At 49.1% G+C, this 23,921-nt stretch overlaps 1 protein-coding gene across 1 annotated transcript; it reads left to right on the top strand.

Annotated features, from left to right (window-relative positions):
* The first annotated feature begins 3,428 nt into the window (after positions 1 to 3,428).
* On the top strand, positions 3,429 to 15,310 carry KRT82 (keratin 82). Its single transcript, XM_061122713.1, has 9 exons — positions 3,429 to 3,833; positions 5,480 to 5,688; positions 8,290 to 8,350; positions 8,937 to 9,032; positions 9,400 to 9,564; positions 12,082 to 12,207; positions 13,991 to 14,211; positions 14,422 to 14,453; positions 15,081 to 15,310. The coding sequence occupies exons 1-9, from the start codon at positions 3,429 to 3,431 to the stop codon at positions 15,308 to 15,310; spliced, it is 1,545 nt and encodes a 514-aa protein (XP_060978696.1).
* The last annotated feature ends 8,611 nt before the right edge of the window (positions 15,311 to 23,921 follow it).

Consider the following 23,921-nt stretch of genomic DNA (forward strand, 5'->3'; position numbering starts at 1 on the left):
CCCCCACCAGAGCAGTAGAGCACAGTGACATCAGAAATGATGAAGTTGGATCCCTGCCCATCGCAGACAAGCTGTGTGGCTTGAGAGTTTTACTCCACAACTCTGCTCCTCACTTTCCTTGTCCATTAAATAGAAACTGTATCATGGTTATCATAAGAATTCAATGGGATAATGGATGCAGAGTTCAGCGTGGTTCCAACACATGGTAGGCACCCAGTAAATGTTACTATTATTGTTGACTTGATTTTAACCTAGCAAAAGGTCACAGTGTGAAAGGGAAAGACCAGTTGGCTACAGTGGCTTCACTGATGGGACTGATGGAAAGAAGAAGGCATTTCAGGCATCGGCAAAGAGCTGTGTCCTCGGGGCTGGGAAGAAAGCCTATAATCTGCTTCCACCTGAACAATTCCCGAGGGCAACGACCCTTCCCAGAAATGTCCTCGGGTCAGAGCATCCATCCTTGGGAGGCTCAGGATGGGGAGGGCAGAGACAGGGAAAGGAGCTCTGACCTAATGACTAACATCAGTACATACTTGGGGGGCCTGTTGGAGGATGGAGGGAACAAAATATGTCCACCTAACTGAGAAGGTATTTTGAAGCCAAAAAAACAAGGCAAGCAGCTCCATATAATCAGTTTATTACAAGGTAACTTACTCACACGGTGAGATCTGGCTGACAACGATACGGAAGCTTTCGCAACTGCACTCTACACCACCAAGTGGCCACAGGGATAATGTTATATTTAACTTGGGGTTCAGGGGTAGGTGCTTGAAACAGGATGTGCAATACTAAGTCAGGGTTTATGAATGGGTAACTAGTCTTGTGGGCCCCAGAATATTTCAGGGAAGGTTGTCATCACTGCTTGAGGATCAACAGAGATAGGGCCATCTGGCCTTAATGATTATTAAGCAATATCTATTAACCACAAAGCCCTTGATGGCAAAAAAGTGATTTACCACACAGTACAGTCCTAGGTCAGGTCAGGGAAAGGACGGGAGGAACTGTAAGGGTCAAGATGCCGTCGGTTACACTAACAGCCATCCGGGGCCCAAAGAGTCTTAGGGAGGTCATTCATTCCTCTCCCCTCATCAAGCACAAGGCACCCCCTCTTGAGTCCCCTGCAGCCTCCTTTGGACTAACCAGGCCCCTGGAGACAAGAGTCTGTGTCTGGAGCCTTCTGTCTCAGGAGCCCTAGAAGGATGAGGAGTGGGTAGCTGATTCAGTCAGGACCCCACCTGGCCTGAGAAGGCCAGGGCCCAGCCTGCTTAGGGAGGCTTCTCTCATACCCAAAGCCTCCCTCCCTCTTCTAGGGGGCTTCTAGGACCACTTGGGAGCCCGTAGGGGTACTTGGGTCTGAAGCATGTGCAGAAAAACATGGAAGCAGCTTTGGGGGAAATAGTGGATCCTCAAGCTCATCTAATTTGGCCTCTAATCCCAGAGCTGTGAAAGTGAAAGTGGCTCAGTCATGTCCTACTCTCTGTGACCCAGGCCAGAATACTGAAGTGGGTAGCCTTTCCCTTCTCCAGGGGATCTTCCCAACCCAGAGATCGAACCCAGGTCTCCCACATTGCAGGCAGATTCTTTACCAGCTGAGCCACCAGGGAAGCCCAAGAAGACTGGAGTGGGTAGCCTATCCCTTTTCCAGCAGATCTTCCTGACCCAGGAATCGAATCAGAATCTCCTGCATTGCAGGCAGATTCTTTACGAACTGAGCTATCAGGAAAGCCCATCCCAGAACAGCCAGGTAGATAATTCATACCCCTTGCCCCACACCCACAAAAGGGCCTAAAGTCCCAACTCTAACTTTCCTTGAGGCCAAGCAACTGAATAACCCAACATATAGGGCTGGCCAAAAAGTTCCTTTGGTTTTTAAGTAAAAGTATTAATAAATAACACATTTTCCATTTTCACCAAGAACTTTACTGAACGGCATATTCACCGTTTTGTTCCATTACCTTCTGCAATTTTTCAGGCAACTTCATAATTCCATCTTCCCAAAATTTTTTATCTTTTTAAGCAAAGAACTGTTCCAGATGTCTTTTACATTCTTCCAGGGAATTGACATTTTTTTCCATTAAGGGAAGTCTGTAAAGATTGACATAAATGGAAATCTGAAGGTGTAATGGCTGGTGAATACAACAGATGAATCAGAACTTCCTGTCCAAGCTGTAACAGTCTTTGCCTGGTCATCAAAGAAGCATAGTCTTGCACTATCCTGATGGAAGATTTTGTGTTTTCTTTGGACTGACTCTGGGCACTCTTCATTGAGTGCTGGCCTCAGCTGGTCTAACTGGGAGCAGTACATGTTGGAATTAATCATTTGGTTTTCCAGAGGGAGCTCATAACAGAGGACTACCATCCAATCCCACCATTTATACATCATCATCATCTTTGATGAAGACTGGCCTTCGGTGTGGTTGGTTGTTCATTTCGTTTGGCCCACAATCTCTTCCATTTCACATTATCATGCAGTGTCCACTTTTCATCACCCATCACAATTTGTTTTAAAAAGGAACATTTTCATTACATTTCAGTAGAGAATCTAATGCAGAAATATGGTCAAAAAGGTTTTTTCACTTAACTTATATGGAACCCAAACATCAAAGCAATGAATATAACCAAGCCAGTACAAACGATTTTCAACACTTGATTTGGTTATTTTGAGTATGTCAGCAATCTCCTGCATGATGTAACGTTGATTTTTCTCAATTAATGTCTCAATTTGATCACTATCAACTTTACCTGGTCTACCTGGCCATGGAGCAGCACTCAGTGAGAAGTCTCCAGAACGAAACTTCACAAACCACTTTTGACATGTTCAGTCAGTCATGGCCCTTTCTCCATACACTACACAAGTCTTCTCATGCATTTCAGTTGTGAATTTACCTTTCTTGAAATAATAAAGTGTAATTTGCTGAAATGCTGCTTTTTTGTTCCATCTTCAATATTAAAACGGCTACACAAAAATTCACGAGTTTTGGTAAGATTTTTTAATGCACGCTGATATGACAGCTGTCACAATACAATCGAACAAAATTGTTTCAAATGAAGTTAAAGACAACTAAGCGCTACCAGAGCCATCTTACAGAAAAAACCAAGCAAACTTTTTGGCCAACCCAATACCTGTCTGGTTGGCCCCTTTCATCACCCCTGTAAGCAAGGAAGAGGACAAATAGAATTTTTATGGGTCCGACCCGCATGGACAATTGGCTCCTACTCTTTGCTCTCTGCTACCCTAATTATCCACCTCGGTACTTAGCAGCTGCCAATATGCCAAGCTCATAAACCTGATTTCACGGTGATCTGGGGTTCGGCCCAGCTCAGCCCTCCAACCTTGACCAGATAAAAGGGTGGAGGCTGAGCTCACCCGATAACTCTCGCCTCTGTCCTCCCGCCAGGGCGCTGTCTCTCTGCCTCTCACACCCACCATGTCGTGCCGCTCCTTCCAGCAGGGCTTCAGATGTGGCAGCCGGGGCTTCAGCTCCTGCTCAGCCATCCTCCCCCGGGTGGTCACCCACTATGCAGTGAGCAAGGGGCCATGCCAGACTGGGGGCAGTGGGAGTTTCCGCGCCCTGGGCTGCCTCGGCTCCCGGAGCCTGTGCAACGTGGGCTTAGGGCGGCCCCGGGTGGCCTCCAGGTGTGGCCTGTCTGGCTTCGGGTACCGAGCAGGTGCCACTTGTGGGTCTTCTGCCTGCATCGCCCCTGTAACCATCAATGAGAGCCTGCTGGTCCCGCTCGAGCTGGAGGTCGACCCAACTGTCCAGAGGGTGAAGAGGGACGAGAAGGAGCAGATCAAGTGTCTCAATAACCGCTTTGCATCCTTCATCAACAAGGTAGGAGGTGGGTTCGGGGTCCAGGGCCTCAGGAGACAGCACCTTGTGGCTGCTCCAGGAGCCACAACCTGGGGCTGCTGGTGGGGCTGCTCCATGACCCCTAGTCGCTGAAAGCTGGTTAGATCAGGCTCAGCAGCAGACATTTCTGCTTGTCTGTCTTTTTTATAATATGTTATCTTTCTCTGTGGGTGTTATCTGATAAACTCACCAAGAGGGCTTGAGGTCAGACTTTAAGAGGAACTCCCAAAGCCATGATAGATACTGGGGCAATCAGAGGCAGAGACCTGCCCTTTCTGATGAGGCTTTAATGAAAGACCTTCCTTCCGATGACATGAACTGTGGAGACCCTTGGGCACTGTGACCCTGGAATTTGCCATCAGCTTAGGTCTGTGATAAGAAGAAGGTGGAACAGTCAGAGCTAGGGACACAAAGCGGCCATGACCAAGTCTCACATCTCTCAACCCCCAGGTCACGGCTCTGAAAGCCTTGAGAGAAGGGTGATGTGCCGCCTTTGGAAGATGCCGAACTGGCCTGTCACCTTGGGCCTGCTTCTGGGCCTGTCCCTATATCCCAGGGAAGTTCTTGAGATCAGGATACACACCAAGGGCTAAGTGGTGTTCCTGGTGGTCCCAAGTTAAGGGCAGAGTCCTGGGATGGCAGTCAAGAGACCTGGACCCTGACTCCCAGCCCCAGGAAAGTGGGCAGAGATGGAGGGAGAATTAAAGGAGGTAATACTCACAAAAGTGCTCCCAAAAGGAACTTGTTGTAGTAAATGGAAAATGTTAAACTTACAGTTTTATTTTGAAAGCTCATTAAGTTCTGCTTGTAAACTCTTTCTAACACTGTGAGCCCTGATCATCAGCTGCATCACATTGCCATCCGTGAGGCTGGGGGCCTTCTGGTGACCAGGCCTTTGACCAGAAGGAAGACGACGTGACTTCCTCTATCGTTTTCTTGAGAGACAGTGCACAAGGTGCAAAATCCCAGGGTGAGGACGGGAGACACTTTGTGCCCTGCCAGTGACTAGCTTAGCTGGGTGACCAACTTAGCTTAGCGGCCAACTCACTCAGTGTCTCTTAACCTTGATCTCCAAGCCACAGAAATGAAGGGTAGGCCAGCAGCTCTCCACATTACCATGTCAGGGACATGGTTTGGACTTGGCCATGTAGGATGGGGATGGGGCAGAGTAGCAATGAGTGCTAGGACCGAACTTTGAGCTTTATTCCCTGAGTACCCCTGGGCTGTAATTAAAGAAACCCCAATTTCCAGTATCCTCACCAGCTTCCACTAGCATGATGATGTACAAAGCTCTCCCTATGGAATCTCAAGTAGGAGTTTGAGGCAGCAAAACAAGCTTGAGGGGCTGGGTGGCTCGGCCCAGGTTACAAGGCTGGTGGCAGGCAGGCAGGGCTGGAAGGAGGAACCACACCAGGCCTCTTGGGGCAGCCCTGTTTCCACTACAACACAACCCCTGGTGGAAGCTGGGGGTCCCCTAAGCCGCCCCAGGCAGGAGAGACAGAGAGACAGAAGCAATGTGATGGAGGCTGGAGCACAGATGGATTCCTCTGCGGGTACCAGCACTTCCTCTTGCCAGCTGTGGCCCCCAGGGTCCCCCCAGCCCCACGACATCCTATTCTTGGCTGCAGGTCCGGTTCCTGGAACAGAAAAACAAGCTACTGGAGACCAAGTGGAACTTCATGCAGCAACAGAGGTGCTGCTCGAACAACATTGAGCCCCTCTTTGAGGGCTACATCTCCACCCTTCGGAGGCAGCTGGACTTCTTGACCGGGGACCGAGACCGGCTGGCATCAGAGTTCCACTGCCTCCAAGACACGCTGGAGGGCTACAAGAAAAAGTGAGTCTGCCCCACTGCTACCCAGCCGGGCACCTAGGACAAGCGACATAAACAGTCTGGGCATTGGGCTTCCCATCTATAAAATGGGAAGCTGAAAACGTAGACCTTTAGGTGGTTACACAGTCAGGTGGGATCATGTAGGCAGAGCATCCTTACGACCCATTAGGCACATTGTACAAGCTCTGAGATTTTAGATGTGTATTCATCCCCCTTCCCACCACGATCTATCTCTCTTCATGTAAAATAAGTCTTCTCCCGCTGTTCCCAGTGCTCCAGGGCTCCGCCCTCATACCTGTTGTGCCTCATCTTCCATCAGTCCCTTGACAGATCTTGAACACTTCTTAGCCTCCAAACAGATTCCCAAGCCCTCCTTCCTCCCAGCTTGTACTCCTGCTGTTCCTTCTTCCTGATAAGTACCACCGTGGCATTTCTCTTGTAACATCCAGGCTAATATATTCTACCCTGCATCTTCCTGGTCCAACTCAAAATCATCACCTGCAAGAATCCAGATTCAGTGCTTCTTTCAAGAAGCTGAGGCCCAGATAAATTGCCTCGTGCTCCTGGGTGAGCCTCTCATGTTGCCGGGAGAGGGCTGAGAGAGACACATCTCCCAAGACAGTGTGAATATGCTAAGAATGAGGGTTCAGTGGAGTGGAGCCATGTTGGGGACACACACACTGCAGGTGTCACCCACATGTCTAGTCCAAGCCAGAAGCTGCGCTGGGCAGTTTGGGTTTGATAAAGTTGGGAAAGTCTGGCTCTTTCCCTCAAGATATCCTGGTAGAGTCAGCAAGATGCCCTGGTATGCACACCAGCAGCTACAGCATGGTACAAGGCAGGACGGAAGAGGAAGCCCAAGAGAGTGAGAGGGCAGAAGCAGCCCAGGAAGGCTTCCCAGAGGAGGTGTCAGTTTGCTCAAGGCCTTGAAGGATATGTTTCATTCCAGTTGCTTCTTCTAAAAGAGGAGTTCAGAATAGACCACAGAAAAGGAGATGAGACAGAAGGAAGGACCAGAGTGTGCAAGTGAGAGAGGATTACTCAAGCAGAAGGGTAGGCGAGATGTGGCAAGGCTGTGGGTGTGGCGAGATCAGCCCTCTCAGCAGGAGTGATCCTTTCTTCATGGATACAAGGTGGTCAGGAGACATATTTCACAGCTCAAGATTAGGACTTTGAATTTTAAAACTGGGGCTGTTGGAGAAGGATGAGGCCAAATGGTATTTTAACCAATGCTATTTTATTTAACCAATGGTATTTTAACCAAGCATTTAACCAATGTTGAGCAAACGCACAATTAGCAAACACACAGTACCCTGTTCTAGGTACTGACCTGGTGTTCTGCAGACATTAACTTGTGTGATGTTTCTAATTGTGAGACAGGACCAGTGATATTCTCATTCTACAGATGATGAAACTGAGGCCAAGAAAGGCCAAGCCACTTACCCAATGTCACATGACAAGTGCAGGACAGAGTGGGATTGAAACGCAGGCAGCAGGCTTAGCGTCCAGCGCCTGTGCAGCGGCTGAGTTCTGCAGGAAAAAGGAAGCTCGGGCGTCAGGAAGCACAGAGAAGCTTTTAATGGATTGATGTCGCTCATCAAACTGAATCATTCTGGCCAGACTAAACCCTTGACCCTGATTCCGTTGCCTTGGGGTGCAGTGAGTGGGCGAAGAGCTCCCTGGAGCCTAGAGGAAATAGTTCAGCTCTCTCTGAGGATCTGGTAAAGTGGGTAATTGTACCTCTGCAACTGAGCTGCAGGTAGAGGCCAGGCTCAGCGCTCTCCTGGCGAGGAGAGGCACGGGGTCAGCTGGGCTTGCAGTAACCGCAGCCAACTCTCAGAACAACTCAGAAAAGACAGCTGTGGGACTTCCCTGGTGGCCCAGTGGCTAGGACTCCATGCTCCCAGTGCAGGGGACCTAGGTTCAATCCCTGGTCAGGAAACTAGATCCCACATGCTGCAACTAAAAGATACCACATGCTGCCACTAAGAAGTGGCACAACCAAATAAATAAATATTTTTTCAAGAAGAAAAGACAGGTGTGCCAGCAACAGGCAGCCAATTCTTCACCATTTTCCCAGAGGAAATGACTGGATGAAGTAAGCTTCCTCAGCAGCAAGATAGAACAAAGATAGCTTTAAGAAGGACTTCCCCAGGACTTCCCTGGTGATTCAGTGGCTAAGACTCCATGTCCCATTGCAGGGGGCTTGGGTTCGATCCCTGGTCAGGGAACTAAATCCACATATGATGTAACTAAGGACCCACATACCTCAATTAAGACCCAGCACAGCCAGTAAATAATTTTTTTAATTAAAAAAAAGAAGGACTTCCCAGAGAATGATTCATTACAGGAAAAGGCTACCAGGCATTGGGGTGGAACATAAACTTACAAAGTGGCTAATAAGAGGCTATGATAAAAAAAACCATCTGTGTTGAGTGGCTGAAGGGGTCAGAGGTGACCAGAAACAGGACCAGACCTGGTGCCTCCCTAGGGCATTCATTCTGTGACTTGTCCCCAGAGGCTCCTACTCTCAGGCCCCATGCCTACACCCTTCCAAACCCCACCAGCATGACTAAAACATTTTCCCCCTGCCCCTTCCACCAGATATGAAGAGGAGCTCTCCCTGCGGCCCAGTGCTGAAAATGAGTTTGTTGCCTTGAAGAAGGTGAGGGAGGGTGACCCATGGAGGGAGAAGGCATTCTGAGCTGGCCTAGTGGGCCTGGGGACACTCACCCGATGGACCAGGCCTGCAGCCAGCTCACCTTGCTGACCCCGGTGCCAGCCCCACTGACCCCGAGGGAGAGGAAGGCCAGCCTCCCGCCCCAGAAGGGCAGTGACTGATGCTTCCACCGCCCAACTCATGTTGAATGTTGTATTTACACCTGCCCAAGAAGCTGAAGATGTGGCAAATGCCAAATCATAAGACAAAAGCTCTGACTCAAATCCCCAGAGATGAAAACCATCCTGACAATCCCTCACATAGACAGCTACGTGTTTTGTTGCCCAGAGTCCATGGGAGCTCTGAGGAATGGACTCCCGTCTCCTTTAACCTCATTCCCTTCTGATCCTTCCCCATTGGGATGCCAGGCCCAGGCCTGAGGTCCTTGGCTTTGTCACCCCCTTCACTTCCACATGGGCCTAAGTAAGGAAAGTGGGCCCCACACCTGTCACCTGCCACCAGCTTGCCTGGGAGGTGGCCCAGCTGGCAGAGGGGTGGCCCCAGGTCATGACTGTCACTTTCCTGGCTGCAGGATGTGGACACGGCCTTCCTGATAAATTCTGACCTGGAGATCAATGTGGAAACTCTGATCCATGAGATTGACTTCCTGAAAACCCTGTATACCGAGGTACCTGCAGCCATGCTGCCCACAGGTGGTCCGCCAGGGGCTGGTTATGGAGGGATGATGGGCAGGGAAAGCTCCTGCCCTGTGGGTACATTTGTGGCTTAAAAGTGGGCAAGTGAAGAAGTCAGTGTGGAACAGCTGGGTCTCAGGCAGAGAGACTCCCAGAAGTCAGAGGGCCCACGCCTTGGCTCTTGGGTCTCGGTGCAACTGGAGGGTGGGGACTGGAGCAGGTCGGTGATGGAAGGCTGGGACAGCTAGGCAAATCTGCCATGGGAATGTCAGAGCTGGGTGTCCTCATTTCTTCCCCTCTCCCTCGCCAAGTTTATCCTCAAAGAGCTCACCCATTCTTACCCGGGGCCCCCACTCCCAGGAGACGAACCTGCTCCAGTCTCAGATCTCAGAGACCTCAGTCACTGTGAAGATGGACAATAGCCGGGAGCTGGACACGGATGGCATCATTGCCCAGATCAAGGTCCAGTACGACGAAATTGCCAACCGCAGCAAAGCCGAAGCAGAGGCCTGGTACCAGAGCCGGGTGAGTCTTGGGCAGGGCCTGGGAGACCCCAGAACCACTCTCCTCCAGCAATCAGGAGAGAAAATGTGAGCCATGACACACCAGCCTCTGTTGTTTCGACCAAGCCTCAGGCCAAGTCCCCATGAGTGTGGGAGAGACCCCACAGACAGCCCAGACCTGTTCATCAGAGCTCCCCAGCTTTATACACTCGTAGACTCACAGGAAGTGCTTCCCTAAGTAGCATTCAAGGAATACTAATTGACAGTAATGGCAAAGTGGGCTCAGAGTTTCCGGGTGTGGGAGGAGGCTAATGGCATGGAATGGCTACTAATGGTGGAGTAGAAACTGTGATTAAGGTGGCCCCAGACTTAGGTAATTAGGGGCTTGCTGGGAGGGCAGTTGTGCCCCCAAGGGCAGTCTGACTTAACAGATACTATCATCTCAGTCTCACCTACCCCATCTATGAAAGGTACCATTCATTCATTCACTCATTTATTCATCCGTTTATTGCACATTCATCATGTGCCAAGCAGCATTCTAGATGCTGGAGATCCAACAGGAAACAGAACAAACAATAATCCCTGCCTCTATGTCACTTTCAGTTTCCAGAGGCAGGGGCAGGACAGGCAAACAGGACATATAAGTACAGTGTATCTATGTTAGATGGACATGTGCTATGGAAAAAAATAAATCAAGGTGAAGCACAGGGAATGTGGTGGGAATTCGGTTTTTAACAAGATGGCCAGGGAAGGAGGGCCTTACTGGGGTGTGTGGAACCATGAGGATACTAAGAGTCAGATCATTCCCATCCTCAAGGAAGTTACAGTCCATGGGAAAGGGAGGTGTAAACAGCCAGAAGGATATACAAGATAGCATGAAGTGACCTCTAAGGTCGAGCCATAGGCCAAGGGTACAGTATGATGATGCTGAAAGTAACAAATTGTGTATGGAAAAACAGGAGCACTGGCATTTGATCTGGATCTTGGAAGCCAAGTATGATTTCCATAAGCAGAGCATGGGGTAAGGGTGTCTGGCTGAGAGCCAGCAGGAGCAGGCCAACAAAGCATGAAGGGGAGGTGTCCCCAGTGTGAAGCACCATGAAGGATACGGGGCTGGAGACACAGCTAGATCACAGCAATCTGAAGAGCTTCCCTGAATGTTTTAGACATTTTTCTGAAGGCCGTGGATACCAATTTTCAGGAAATGTCCCAAGAAATGTTCTGTCCTTTTTCTGCAGATCCATGGTGATTAAGGTATCAAACCCCAGCCTGGGGTCAGCTCCCTGTAAGTCAGTCTGTGGCCCATCCTCGGCCAGGTTTCATTCCAGCAGGCTCCTCTTCTGATTGCTCTCCTGGGCCACCTGTCAGGTCTTAAGGAAAACAATCTTAATTACCCATCTTTCTAAGTTAGAACCAAAATGATAACTCTATTATTTATCAATTGTACTTGGCTGTGAAGTTCAGAAATTTTAAATAATAATAATAATAGTTAAAACAAATTTCATTTTTTATTTTTTTCTCAAATAACTTGAAGTACAGAAATAGACTGCCATAGATGACCCCAAGTTACCACCAAAAACACAGGCTCCTTCGAACTTGCTATTCTGCCGTTCTGTTAAGAATGTTAATCCTCATGGTATCCTCATGCCCTAAGATGGCTGCAATACCACCAATCTCACATGTCCATTCCAAGCAGAAGGAAGAAGAGAGGGCAAAAGGAACATGCCATTGAATCATCCCTGACTTTAAACAGCTTTCCTAGAAGCCCTACCCTGCAACAGTCTACACCCCTTTGAAGGGAAAGCTGAGAAATATTCTTTTATCTGGGGTTCTGTCTGAGGAAAAGAAGTATGAATAGTGATTAGGCAACTACCGGTTTTTTCACAATAACCAAATAGGGTGATTTATGCTTATCTAGTTTTGCATTTTCTATGCAAAACACTCCTATCCATTATATGCAGAAAGCATACAGTTGGCTAATTTTTAAAAATCTATTGTTGTAATCTATAATTCACTATTAAGAAATTAGATTTTATGTGCAGAGGTTAAAAAAAAGTGTTAAGCCAAGATAGGAAGTAACGTTGAATTTTGTTTCCAGTTGTTTTGAGGGAGAACATACAAATATGTCTACCCTGAGGGGGCAGATGTTCTGTGTTCTCAGTTCTTGGTCTGTTAGGTACCCCAGGGTGAGGGCAGAAACCCCTCCAAGGTCCAGAGCACAGATGGAGCAAAAAGGAGGGAAATTCCAGGGCAGAGAGAAAAGGATGAGACACAGAACCACGAAACAGAGAGGAAGGGTGCTTGGAGCTTAGGGGAGAATTTAATAAGCTTGAAGGTTCAGGGCTGGGAGGTGAGAAGGGAATAAGAAGCAGCCCAGAAAAGGACCAGAATTGGAAAGGGGCTGGGGAAATATAACAAGTGTAAGAATCCAGAGCACCCAACGAAGGGAGCCAGGAGAGAAGAGCCTGGGGACAGTGGGAATGAGGGCTGAGAGGAACCACAGGGTGGGTGCCCAGGTTCTGACCTCCCTGTCCTGCAGTATGAGGAGCTTCAGCTGACGGCCGGGAATCACTGTGACAACCTCCGCAACCGCAAGAACGAGATCCTGGAAATAAACAAGTTGATCCAGCGGCTGCAGCAAGACATTGAGAATGTCAAAGCCCAGGTGAGGCCACCACAGGCTGACCCGCCATCTGGTCCTGGTTGTGCAGGACAGGTTCATCCTCCCTGGGGGACCTGAGGAAGAGAGAATAAACTTGCACTGTTTCCCATGAGAGGGAGAGAGCCCTTTCTTCAGAAGATCTGATCCACAGCAGGATAAGCTGGGTCAGGAAACAGTGAGGCCCCTAACAGAGACTAGGCAGCCTATATTCATCAAGATGAAATAGCAAGAATGCTTCATGAGGTGGGAGTATAAAAAAGATGTCCTCCACACCCCCTTCCAACCAAAGACTCTAATTCTATGATCCTGAAATTCAAGGTGATGCTGCAGAGTCTATAAAATCAGACCCACCCTCTCCTCCTAGGCTAGTGAACACCAGGCAGATGCTTAAATTCTCTTAGCCACAAAGTAATTGCTTGGCATATCCAAGAGGAAACTCTCAGATCTCCTTGAGGTGTCACAGACAGGAGAACTGGCCCCCATCCCCTGGGGGAACCAGACGTCACAACTCTAGGCTGATACCCACAGCAGATGTGAACCTGGCACATAACCATGACTGTAGGAAGAACTCACTCTTCCTTCCGTCCCTCCTTCACTCTCACACAGTCACACTCACAACACTTCTGACACCAGGTATAACGGAAGAGTGTTTCCACACCAGCCAGCTCTGCAACACCAGCTGGGTGTTCCACAATTGAACTCACTTCTGACACTACCTATCTGGAGATAACATCAGATCCCATAGGTTATGGGCTGCCCACCAAGTCCCACAAGACTGCCCACAGTTCAGAAACCAATCACACGTCCAGGTTGTACTCCAGACCAGTTGGCTGTACATTGGAGGTCTCCATGACCACCCCTCTTGGATTCAATTAATTTGCTGGAGTGGCTCACAAAACTCAGGAAAATAGTTTACTTTTTTGGTTTATTATGGGCTTCCCAGCTGGCACAGTGGTAAAGAATCCATCTGCCAAGGCAGGAGACACAGGAGATGTGGGTTCAATCCCTGAGTCTTGAAGATACCTTGGAGGAGGAAATGGCAACCCACTCCAGTATTCTTGCCTAGAAAATCCCCATGGATAGAGGAGCCTGGCAGGATACAGTCCATGGGGTCACAAAGAGTCAGATATGACTAAGCACCCATGCACACACTGGTTTATTATAAAAGGATATGATAAGGAATACAAATGAATACCCAGGTGGAAGGGGTGGATAAAGTAAAGTGTGTGGGAAGGGCACAAAGCTCCCATGCCCACTCCAGGTATGCCATTCTCCCCATACCTCCACCTGTTCAACAACCTGGAGGCTCTCCGAATCCTCTACTATTGAGATTTTATGGAGGCTTCCTCACATCAGCATCATCATTTATCACCTCCATTCCTAGCTGCTCTCCCCTCTTGGGAGAATGGTGGGGTGGGCTGAAAATTCCCAGCTTCTAATCAAGGCTTGGTTTTTCTGGTGACCAGCCCCCACCCAGGAGCCCACCTAGAGTCACCTTATTTAAACAAAAGACGTTGTCAATACTCAGGAAATTCTAAGGGGTTTAGGGACTCTGTGTCAGACACAGTGTCAGAGACCAAAGGTGAGGACAAAGGATGCTCCTGGAGTGCTCATCACTTAAGAAACTACAAGGTTTGGAGGAGTTCTGTGCCAGGAACTGGGGGAAGAGACCAATATATGCTATTTTCAATTATCTCACAATGATCATGTTCTCTGTTCTGAGAGTCGGCCCACGGTCCCAGGGCCCCTGGGCCCCTGCAGTACTTTTCTGTGCCCTCTCCCCCAGCGCTGCAAGCTGGAGGCTGCAGTGACCCAGGCGGAGCAGCAGGGCGAGGCAGCCCTCAATGATGCCAAGTGCAAGCTGGCAGGGCTGGAGGAGGCCCTGCAGAAGGCCAAGCAGGACATGGCCTGCCTGCTCAAGGAGTACCAGGAGGTGATGAACTCCAAGCTGGGCCTGGACATCGAGATCGCCACCTACAGGCGCCTGCTGGAGGGCGAGGAGCAGAGGTGGGTCAGGGATGTCTATTCTCCTGCCCTCTGATTGCTGCTACAGCCATTGCCCACCCCTCAGCCCATCCATGGAAAATCTGAGACAGCATGCAGTCTGCAGTCCCTCTTCATTGACAGGGTCCCTGGTGCGGGCAGGAGGAGGGGCTGCCGTGTTTTTCTCATTGTCTGATGCAGATCCTTTGTGTCTCCTTTCCCTCTCACCTCCAGGCTGTGTGAAGGTGTTGGACCCGTGAATATCTGTGAGTACTCAGCACTCCGCAGGGGCTCTGGGATCTTGGGAACTGATTCACCCAAACATAGACCACACTCAAATATAGACCACATTGCCCCATGCCCAAACCTCAGCTTGCCTCCCTCACCCTAAAGGAAAGAGCTCCTGGTGGATGGAGAGGCTCTCCTTCAGGGCTACCCAGGTCTATGGGAGTCAGAATCAGGAGCAGACACCACCAGTGTGGTGCCAGGCACCATATAGACAAGAGGATGTTTTCCTGGAGAAACGAGACTTGAAGCAGACAAATAGGGAGCTTCCCAGGTGGTGATAGGGGTAAAGAACCCGTCTGCCAGGGCAGGAAACACCTGAGACAAAGTTTTGATCCCTGGGTCAGGAAGATCCCCTGGAGAAGGAAATGGCAACCCATTCCAGTACTCTTGCCTGGAAAATCCCATGGACAGAGGAGCCTAACAGGCTATAGTCATGGGGTCACAGAAGAGTTGGACATGACTGAGCAACTAAACAACAATAGGAGACTTGGAAGTTGGTAACTGGGATGGGGGTGTCCTTAGACATGACGACAGCAGGTGCAGGGCGAGGGGGGGGTGGGGACTTGGCCTGGCAGGGCCCTGAACATCCCTTCCTGTTCCCACAGCTGTGAGCAGCTCCAAAGGTGCCATCCTCTACGAGCCATGTGTGGTCAGCACACCTGTGTACTGTCCAGGGAGCACCAGTGTCCTCAAGAGCAGTGGGGGCTGCGGCATCGTGGGCACTGGTGAAATCTACATCCCCTGCGAGCCCCAGGGGCTCCTCATCTGTGGGAGCAGGCGGAGCTCCAGTGTGAAGCTAGGGGCTGGGGGCAGCTCCTCCTGCCACAAGTGTTAGTACAGCCCCAGAAGTTAGTAGCCCAGGGGACAGGGCACAAGCTCCAGGCTGGGATGTTGTCCCCCACAACCAGGGTTCAAGACAAGGCTGTTCCAAGATCCCACCTTTCTCTTCTGATTGAAGATTCCCCTTGGGTTTTCACTGGGAGCTGCCCCTCAGGTATCTTCGAGAGTCTCTTTTCACCCAGCTGTGTGCAGATCCTGAGCGAGGCCCTCGGGTGAGGGTAGGGTACAAAGGAAGAAAACACATCTCCCGTCTCCCTCGACTGCTGAGTCAGGCTCTAGTGTGGCCAAGAAAATGGCAATGGCCCCCTAACACTTCTCTTCCCCAGGAGGTCAAAGGGGCACATCACAGTCCTGCTTTGTGGATCATCCCATGGAACTTGCCACACAAATTCTGCCTCCCCTCACCCCCAGACATTCTCTTCCTCTCTTACTTTGGACTCTCATGAACCTGAGAAAAGTGAACTCCTTCTAGCACCCACCTAATACATGCACTATTGCAAATATCAAAAGGAGACACCCCAAAATCCCATCCCAAATTCCTAAGACAAATGCCAGGATTTCAGGATCAGTTGGAATCTGTCAATGTTGTTCTCAGCACACAGAATCAAGAGGTGGTCTTTGGGCAATAGATTTACCTGCTCAGCTGTGTTGAACTGGCACTATAAAAATACATCTCTTTCCTGAGCTGATATTGGCAGCTGATGGCAAAGAAATGCCTAAAACAAAGGGACAATCAAGAGCTGACATTATTCGTTCAATGGAATCAGGCATGCCCACATCTTTTGTACATAGCCACCCCCTGCCAGCTCCCTCTCCCTTGAGTTCCTCTTGCGTTGGGTCTGATGTGAACATGTTTTCCTGGCTACAGTGATAAGGGGCTGCCTCAGCAGACTTGGAGGCTCTGCCTCAGGGCTGTGAGGGAGGAGAAGGTACTGAACTGACCTCACCTCCCCAGAGCACTCCCTGTCCCAACAGTGCTGCCTCCTGCCCACCCAGGGATCCACGTTTCTGCCATGAGCCTCTGGGCTTGTCTATTCCAAATAAACTGTTCCCAGGCTACAGGAATCAGGATTGTTCGCCCTGCTCTGAGGACAATGAGGTTGAAGGGAAACTGAGGAACAGCTCTGGGGGCCTGGGGGCCAGTTGGGGGCATTGGATGTAGAGACAGAGGTTATTATCCAAACGGGAAAACTACATGTGAATAATTGGCAAGTGGCCTGTGGAGCAGGTGTGGAGCCATACAAATTACACTTAAAGCCTGCACATCATACCACAAGAGTTTACAAGTCACTTGCCAAGTTGAAAACCACGGTCTTATTCCCCACAGGCCTCCTCACTACATGGTCCCCTGCATATGTCCTAGAGAAAGTCCATAGGGCCCCTCATACGATATCTGTTCTCAGCAGCCTCCAGGCCTGAAGGCTCTGCCTCCGCAGCCTGGACTGTGTGTACCACATCTACCTTCGGTGCAGGACAGATTCAGGCCTGGGGCTGGCAGGGAAGATATGTAGCAGCCTGGCTAGCGAGGGGCATCCTCGAGGCTCCTCTCCCTCTCTGCAGCCCCAAGACCTGGAGCTGAGACTTGGTGGCAGCAGTTCCACCCTCAGAGGGGCCCTGATACCCTCCATGTTGCCTCCCTGACCCCTGCAACGATCCCCCCACCATAGATGTCCCCCCGTGCTCCCTTCTCCCGAGCACTCCCTTACCCCACAGCCCTGCCTCACAGGACATCTCTTCTGTGCCAAGCCCTGCATTAGGAGCTAGGGATAGAGAGGTGACTATAACACCCTCGGAACCCTGGAGGGGACTCAGCCTCAGAGAGGAGTCATAAGTAGTGACAGCCAGAGAGGCTGGAAGTGAACAAGAAAAAGCAACTGGTAATTATGCCAGGCAAGGGGCTCAGAGAGAGGTTCACAGAGAAGACTGCAAGGACAGGGTTTGAAGAGACAAGGGTTACTGATTTATGGGCATCTTATTCCAAAGGACCCATCCACTCAGTTTTCATTCACCCAATGTAATTATCAAACACCTGCTATGGGTCAGGCCACCCAGTGGCTGGTGTCACAGTGGTGAACAGGGCAGCCCTAGTAGGGACAATAGACATGGTACCTACCTGTAGGGACAGAAGACATGGTACCTAGAGCCCACAGTAAGGGCTGTAAACTAAGGAAAACAGCCTGACAATTCCTCAAAATGTTAAACATCAGAGCAACCACGTGACCCAGCAATTCCACTCCTAGGTAGATACCCAAGAGAAATGAAAACACACACAGGACAAATGTATGGACATCAAGGGAGGAGAGGGGAGGCAGGATGACTTGAGAGACTGGGATTGACATATACACTACCGATACTGTGTATAAAACAGATAACTAGTGAGAACCTACTGCATACAAGGAACTCTACGCAGTGCTCTGTGGTGACCTAAATGAGAACAAAATTTTAAAAAGAGGAGATCTATGTACACATTAGCTGATTTCTTTGTAGGAACTAACAGTGGGAACTAACACAACACTGCAAAGCAACTACATGTCAATAAAAATTTAACAACAAAAAAACATGTCCACATAAAAACTCATACATGAATGTTCAGAGCAGCACTATTCACAATCCCCAAGAGGTGAAAACAACCTAAATGTCCATCAATGGATTAATGAATGATCAAAATTTGATCTATCCATACAATGGAATAATATTTGGCTATGAAAAGGAGTAAAGTACTAATATGTGCAACAACATGGATGAACCTTGAAAACATAAGGTAGATAAAGAAATCAGACACAGAAACCAGATAGTCTGATTCCGTTCATATGAAATTCCAGATTAGGAAAACCTATAGGGACAGAAGGCAGATTAGTGGTTGCCTAGGCCTGGAGGAAGGAGAAGATGGGGTAAGGGTGACAGACAAAGGTTTCTTTGGAGGTGATGAAAATATTCTAAAATAGACTACGGTGTTGGTTGCACTTATCTGGGCATATACTAAAACCATTGACTTGTACATTTTAAATGAGTGAATTATATGATCCATGAATTATATCTTTAAAAAACTGTCTTTGAAAAATGGAGCCCTGGCTCCAATCCAGGCCTCTGGGGCTTACAGCCTACTCGAGGGTACAGACTTAGACATGAAATTATAGATGTCAGGCTTGTTGCGAAAGAGGACAGAACTGAGGGTCCCACCTTAGTCACGGGCCTCGGGTAGGTCCCCTGAGGAGGGGCAGGTAAGCTGGACCCCAAAAGCCAGCAAGACTGAGAGGAAGCAAGGAAGCCCGTGGCGGCAGGGTGGGGTGGAGGGAGGGGGGGTTCAAGGTTGAGGGATCAGCAACCGTGAGTCAGGGCACACGCAGAGTCAGGCGGGTGAGAGCCGGTGACTTCAGGGACGCACATCCACACCAAGGGAAAGAGAGGAGATGGGACAACAAGGGCCTCACGGCCTCCATTCCCACTTGAAGCCCTGTCGCCCTGGACCTGCCCTAGAGCCAGTAAGCTGCTTGCTGATTAAAAACCCAAAGCTCTGAAAACTACAGAGACACTCCAGCCTGGAGTCAGCAAAAACAGAGATGACAATAGGCCACCTCTGTCCCACAGACGACTATCCACACCCCAGTGGAGTAAAGGAGGAGAAAGGAAGACTCCTCCACCTTCACAGAGAGGTGGGCTCCGGCCTGGTGACCATCCCTGTGGGAATTCCCATCCCAGGGTGGCCCTGTCCCGGACATAAGCTAGAGGCCCCAGCATGCCCCTTCAGAGCTCCCCCCGGAGATCCCCCTCAGTGCTGTGCGGGTGAGTCCTCACTCTCCTCTTCTCCCCAGAGAGGAGGTGACGCTAGGCAGGCGGGAAGAAAGTGCCTCCTGGTGGTGCCCCAGAATTTCACTCCATCAGCTGGGCAAACACCTTCCGAGCTTCTCCCAGGACCCGCCCTGTGCCAGGTGCAGGGATACAGGGAGGATTAGGCCCCCACCCTGCCCTCCGGAGGAAGGGAGAGATGTCTGCTGAAGCCAGAGCCTCCCTGCATTCCACTCGGTCTCGGGAGTTCAAATCTCAGCCCTTCCCAGAGCGCCCCCGCCAGGACAGGTGGGGAACAGCCCAAAGAGGCCTGGGTGGAGGACCTGGAATGAGGTTCGTTGTTTTTGTCTCCCCAGAATGTCTCCCGTTTTCTTGTTCCTTTTACGCCCGGGAGACCCTTCCTTGCCCCACTGCCCCCTCCCTCAGGCATGCTCTGCCCCACACTCTGGGTCCCCTGGGATCCCCTCCTCATCCCGGTCCCACCAGGGGTTCCAGGGAGACTCACTACTGCCACTCTCCCCCTGGGGCTCGGATTGGGGGAAATGGCCACAGAAACCTGTAAGTGGTGGAGGGGACCTAGGGTCACTGTGTCTGGTAGAAGGAAGAGGGTTGCACCCAGCTGGCCAGCATCCCCACACCTAGCTCAATGCCAGGCTCACATCAGCACCCAGTGAAGGTTTTTTGTTGTGGACTGACTTGCATGCCAGCAAAGAGCATCATTTCACCCTGAAACTGTGTGGGTGAGTGAGGAATTTGGGCTAAACCTAAAAAAAAAAAAAAAAAGAAAGAAAGAAAAACCATCCTGCTTGAAAGGGTGGGGATGGGCTCGAGTAAGAGGGGTGCTTTGTCTCTCCTGAGAGGCGTTTAGATTCTATCCCAGCACCATTGACCTGACAGGGCAGAGGGCTAGAGGGCCTTGGCTCCTTCCCATTGCCCCCTCTTTCTTGAGGGAGACTCCTGAGTCTCCCTCCCCACTGGGGCAGGTCTCAGCATGAATACCTCCCAGTGAGTGTCTCTCTCCAGTGCAGACTTGTCCCCAGGCAGACTGGAAACACTCTGAAGGAGGCGGTGGCTTTAGAAAGTCATCTCATCCTCTGGGATTTCCCTGTCACCCTCCTCCCCACCCACAGGCATGCAAACACACACACAGAGCAGCCAGGATTCCCAGGCTCCGCCCAGCCAACCAGCATGGCCCCCTCCCTCATCAGCAGTCCCCCCTCCTCCCAGAGCAATTAGCATCAAGATGAGCCAGCAACCCATCTACAATAGCTCAGCCAGCAGATCTCAGGATTACATCCAGACTGACTCTCAACAGGAAGAAGAAACTGTCAGAGCAGCAAAAGCCCCAGCCCAGAGTTTCCAGGGCGACTCCTCCCCTCTCCCCACCTGCTACCCTTTAAAAATGGCTGAGGACTGTATTTTGCATTGTCTGGTGAAATAATGCCTCAGAACTATAAACTGCTAATGGTGACAGCTCATCTCAGAACACCGGTCATGCGTGACCAGTCTCAATTACCCCCATCCCGCCCCGGCTGTTAGGGTTGAAGGAAGCTGAGATGCGGGTCAGCCCCAGGAATGTCTGGTGGGGTAATGATGCCATAACCACTGGAGCTGGAATGAGGTCGGGTGCTAGACCACAACAGGAATGACAGCTTACAGGTGAAGGGAGGCAAAAAAAGGGGGAAAGAGGCAGAGACGAAAAGAAGGGAATGAAGCGAGGAGAGAAATGGATAATCACACGAGGCTCCACACAACGTACACCCCACCCAAACATTTCTACATGTAACCTTCACATGCAGTAGGTATGATTCCATGTTACAGATGAGGAAACTGAGGCCAGAGAGGTTAAATAATTTCCCCAGGTCATTTATGTACCAAGGAGGATGAGTGTTTGCACAGTGATAATAAAATTTTACCCCCTGTCCCCTCTCCTTTTTCCTCCTGCTTTTAATCTTTGCAGTGTCTCCATTCATTCAACAAAAACCATATATAGCCTACCTACCTCGTGCCTCCACTCTCCTAAGCAGGGATGAAGAGGAGAAAACACACACACACAACAGTGCCTGCCTCCTGGAGCTTATGTTACAGCCTGAGATGATGATGTTAAACACACAAATCCTTGCAGGCAAGGACCTCAGATGGTGAGAACTCCTATGGAGAGGAGGAAGCAGGCAGAGGGGGTAGACAGAGATTACGGAGAGGAGGGGAATTTAAAGAGAAGCGACCTATGAGCAAAGACCTGGGAGAATTGAGGGACCTGGCCATGTGGCCATTTGAGGAAAAAAGATTTCCCAGCACAAATAAAAAACAGTAAATGCGAAAAGTGTCTGAGCAGGAGCCTTCCTACCTGTCTGATGGACATACAGGCAGATGGAGTGGCTGGAGCAGAGTGAGTAAAGGGCAGATAGAGGGAAGGGAGGTCAGTGAAAGAGGAGGGAAGACTATGTAGGGTCCTGTATGGCATTTACTCTGGATGTTTGAACTTAGGCATGGCATGATCTGACATGTTTTGTTTTTGTTTTTGTTTTCATTTTTATTATTATTTTTTTTTTGACATGTTTTGTTTTTAAAGGACCACTCTGGGTATCTTGTTAAGGAAAGACAGAGAGGGCAGAGGAGGAAGCAGGATGACTAGCTGGAAGGATACTTCAATACACCCTGTGAGGAGTGGTGAACTTGAACCAATATGGGAACAATGGTGTGGTGAGCAGTAGTAAAGGTCCAGGTATATTTTGAAGGTAGGACTTGCCAATGGACTGAATGTGGGATATAGAAAAAGTTGACAAACAAAGGATGGCTCCCAGGTTTCTGGCCTGAGCCAGTACAGAGATAGCATGCCTGGCAAGTAGAATGTATTTCACAGGAACAAGCAATCGGGAGAACAGTTTTGGGTAGATTAAATTTGAGATACATAATTGATATCCAAATAGAGATGTTGATCAAAATACATGCACGGGGCACAGAAGGGACATTCAACGGTATGTTCAGGATAGAGATACACCTTGGCAGCCATCAACAGACAGATAGTATTTAAAGTCATGAGGCTGTGTGATTCACAAAGGGGACAAGTGTAGATAAAGACATGAACAGGTACAAGGGCTGAGCCCAAGGATGCCGTGGTGTGTGCAGGTCGGGGATATGAGGATAAACTGGTTGAGAAAAATGAAAAGAAAAAGTTAATAATATGTAAAGAAAATTAAGACAATGTGCTGTCTGGAAACCAAAAAAGGAAATTATTTCAAGGAAAAGAGAATGATCAACTATGTCAAATTCTGCTAAATTAAATGATAGCTGAAAATGGACCACTGAATTTAGCAACATGGAGGTTGCTGGCAATCTTCACAAGAACTGCTGTGTTATTATTATTTTCTGCTTCTCCCTTTGAGACATGAACCTGATATCTGGATCTATGGAGTACAGTGGTAAATGAGAAACAGAAACGTCCTCAACTTGATAAAAAATTTATATATGCAGAAAACCTACAACTAACATTGTACTTTACTGTGAGAAACTTGAAGCTTTTCCACCAAAAATCAGGAACAAGGCAAAGATGTCCTCTCTCACCACTGCTTTTCAACATCATACTGGATATCCTAGCTAATACAGTAAGACAAGAAAAAGAAATAAAAGGTATAGAGACCTGAAGGAAGGAAATAGTGAAGATCTGAGATGGATGGCTCTCGTCAAAAGCTCATATTCCCTTCCAAAGTATTGATAGAATCCCAAGTAAGCATTCAATCAAGCACAAGTTCCCCCAGACACAGACAAGTAGGACCAATCATGCCACTTTCTAGAACAGAAAAGGTCAACATTTGTCTCTCCATCTATAATGCAAGGAATCTGCATAGGTAAGACTACAGATATCCCTAATGTGTATTTTAGGGGTTCAAAATCATGTGGTTAACTTTCCACACAGATACATGGCCAAATCACTGGCATGTTTTGGCCTTAAATTATGTCACAAATGTATTGGTTGGTGGAAGTCTTCAAGATAATCTCCCCACACCAGCAGGAATACAGAGACCTTCTTTTTTATCTCTGTACCCTTGGTACCAAGCACATTACCTGAGATAGAGTATCTGGTAATTGCTGAATGAATGAATGTATGTATGTCTTTTGAGTCTCAAATCAGACATGTATTACACTAACCCAGATGAACTTCACAGATGATTCAATTCTTATGTGAACAGTCAAATCAGATTACAGAGGACAGATGAAACACTGCAAAAGGTTTTTGGACTGTTTAATCCATCTACAGGGATGCAGTAAACTGTATTCTCACCATATCATTTCTTACTTGGAGCTATGAAGACCCTGCCTCTCTTCTATACACTCCTCATCTATTTAGGGGTTATCTGTATAGCTGCATTCCCTGCAAGCCTCTTGCTGGAGTTGTTACCATTCTAACTTTCTGGTGGTTAGCCACACTTGCAATGGAAAGTCTATTGGATTTAAGACCAAGGAAAATTAATGTCCCCATAATGGCAATTATGGTGGACCTGCGGGAAAAATAGGACAATAATGTTTATGTGTTTATGTGTTTTTAATGTTTATAGGTTTGATGTTATGGCTCTGATTCTGAGGGGAATAGGTGTGTCTGAGATTAGTTCACTGTGAAGGAGGTTACAGGCATGGAGAGTTTCTGCTAACTACCCAAGCTCATAAATGCTTCCAAATGGCTTTTTTCACTTTTATGGGACCAATCCTCAGATCCCCACACACATAAAAGGGGTGAAAGGGATCCACTAGCCCCAGAGGACTCCCAGCTCTAGCTCTCCCCGCTCTGCAGTCGCCACTCTGCTCTTGCCCAGGACACCATC

This window comes from Dama dama, chromosome 3, assembly GCF_033118175.1.
Source record: "Dama dama isolate Ldn47 chromosome 3, ASM3311817v1, whole genome shotgun sequence".
In the NCBI taxonomy this organism is placed as follows: domain Eukaryota; kingdom Metazoa; phylum Chordata; class Mammalia; order Artiodactyla; family Cervidae; genus Dama; species Dama dama.

Coding starts and splice junctions, on each gene's coding strand:
- KRT82 (XM_061122713.1), top strand. CDS start 3,429: ATGTCGTGCCGCTCCTTCCAGCAGGGCTTCAGATGTGGCAGCCGGGGC. Junction 5,689..8,289: donor CTGGAGGGCTACAAGAAAAA/GTGAGTCTGCCC, acceptor CCCTTCCACCAG/ATATGAAGAGGAGCTCTCCC. Junction 14,454..15,080: donor TGTTGGACCCGTGAATATCT/GTGAGTACTCAG, acceptor CTGTTCCCACAG/CTGTGAGCAGCTCCAAAGGT.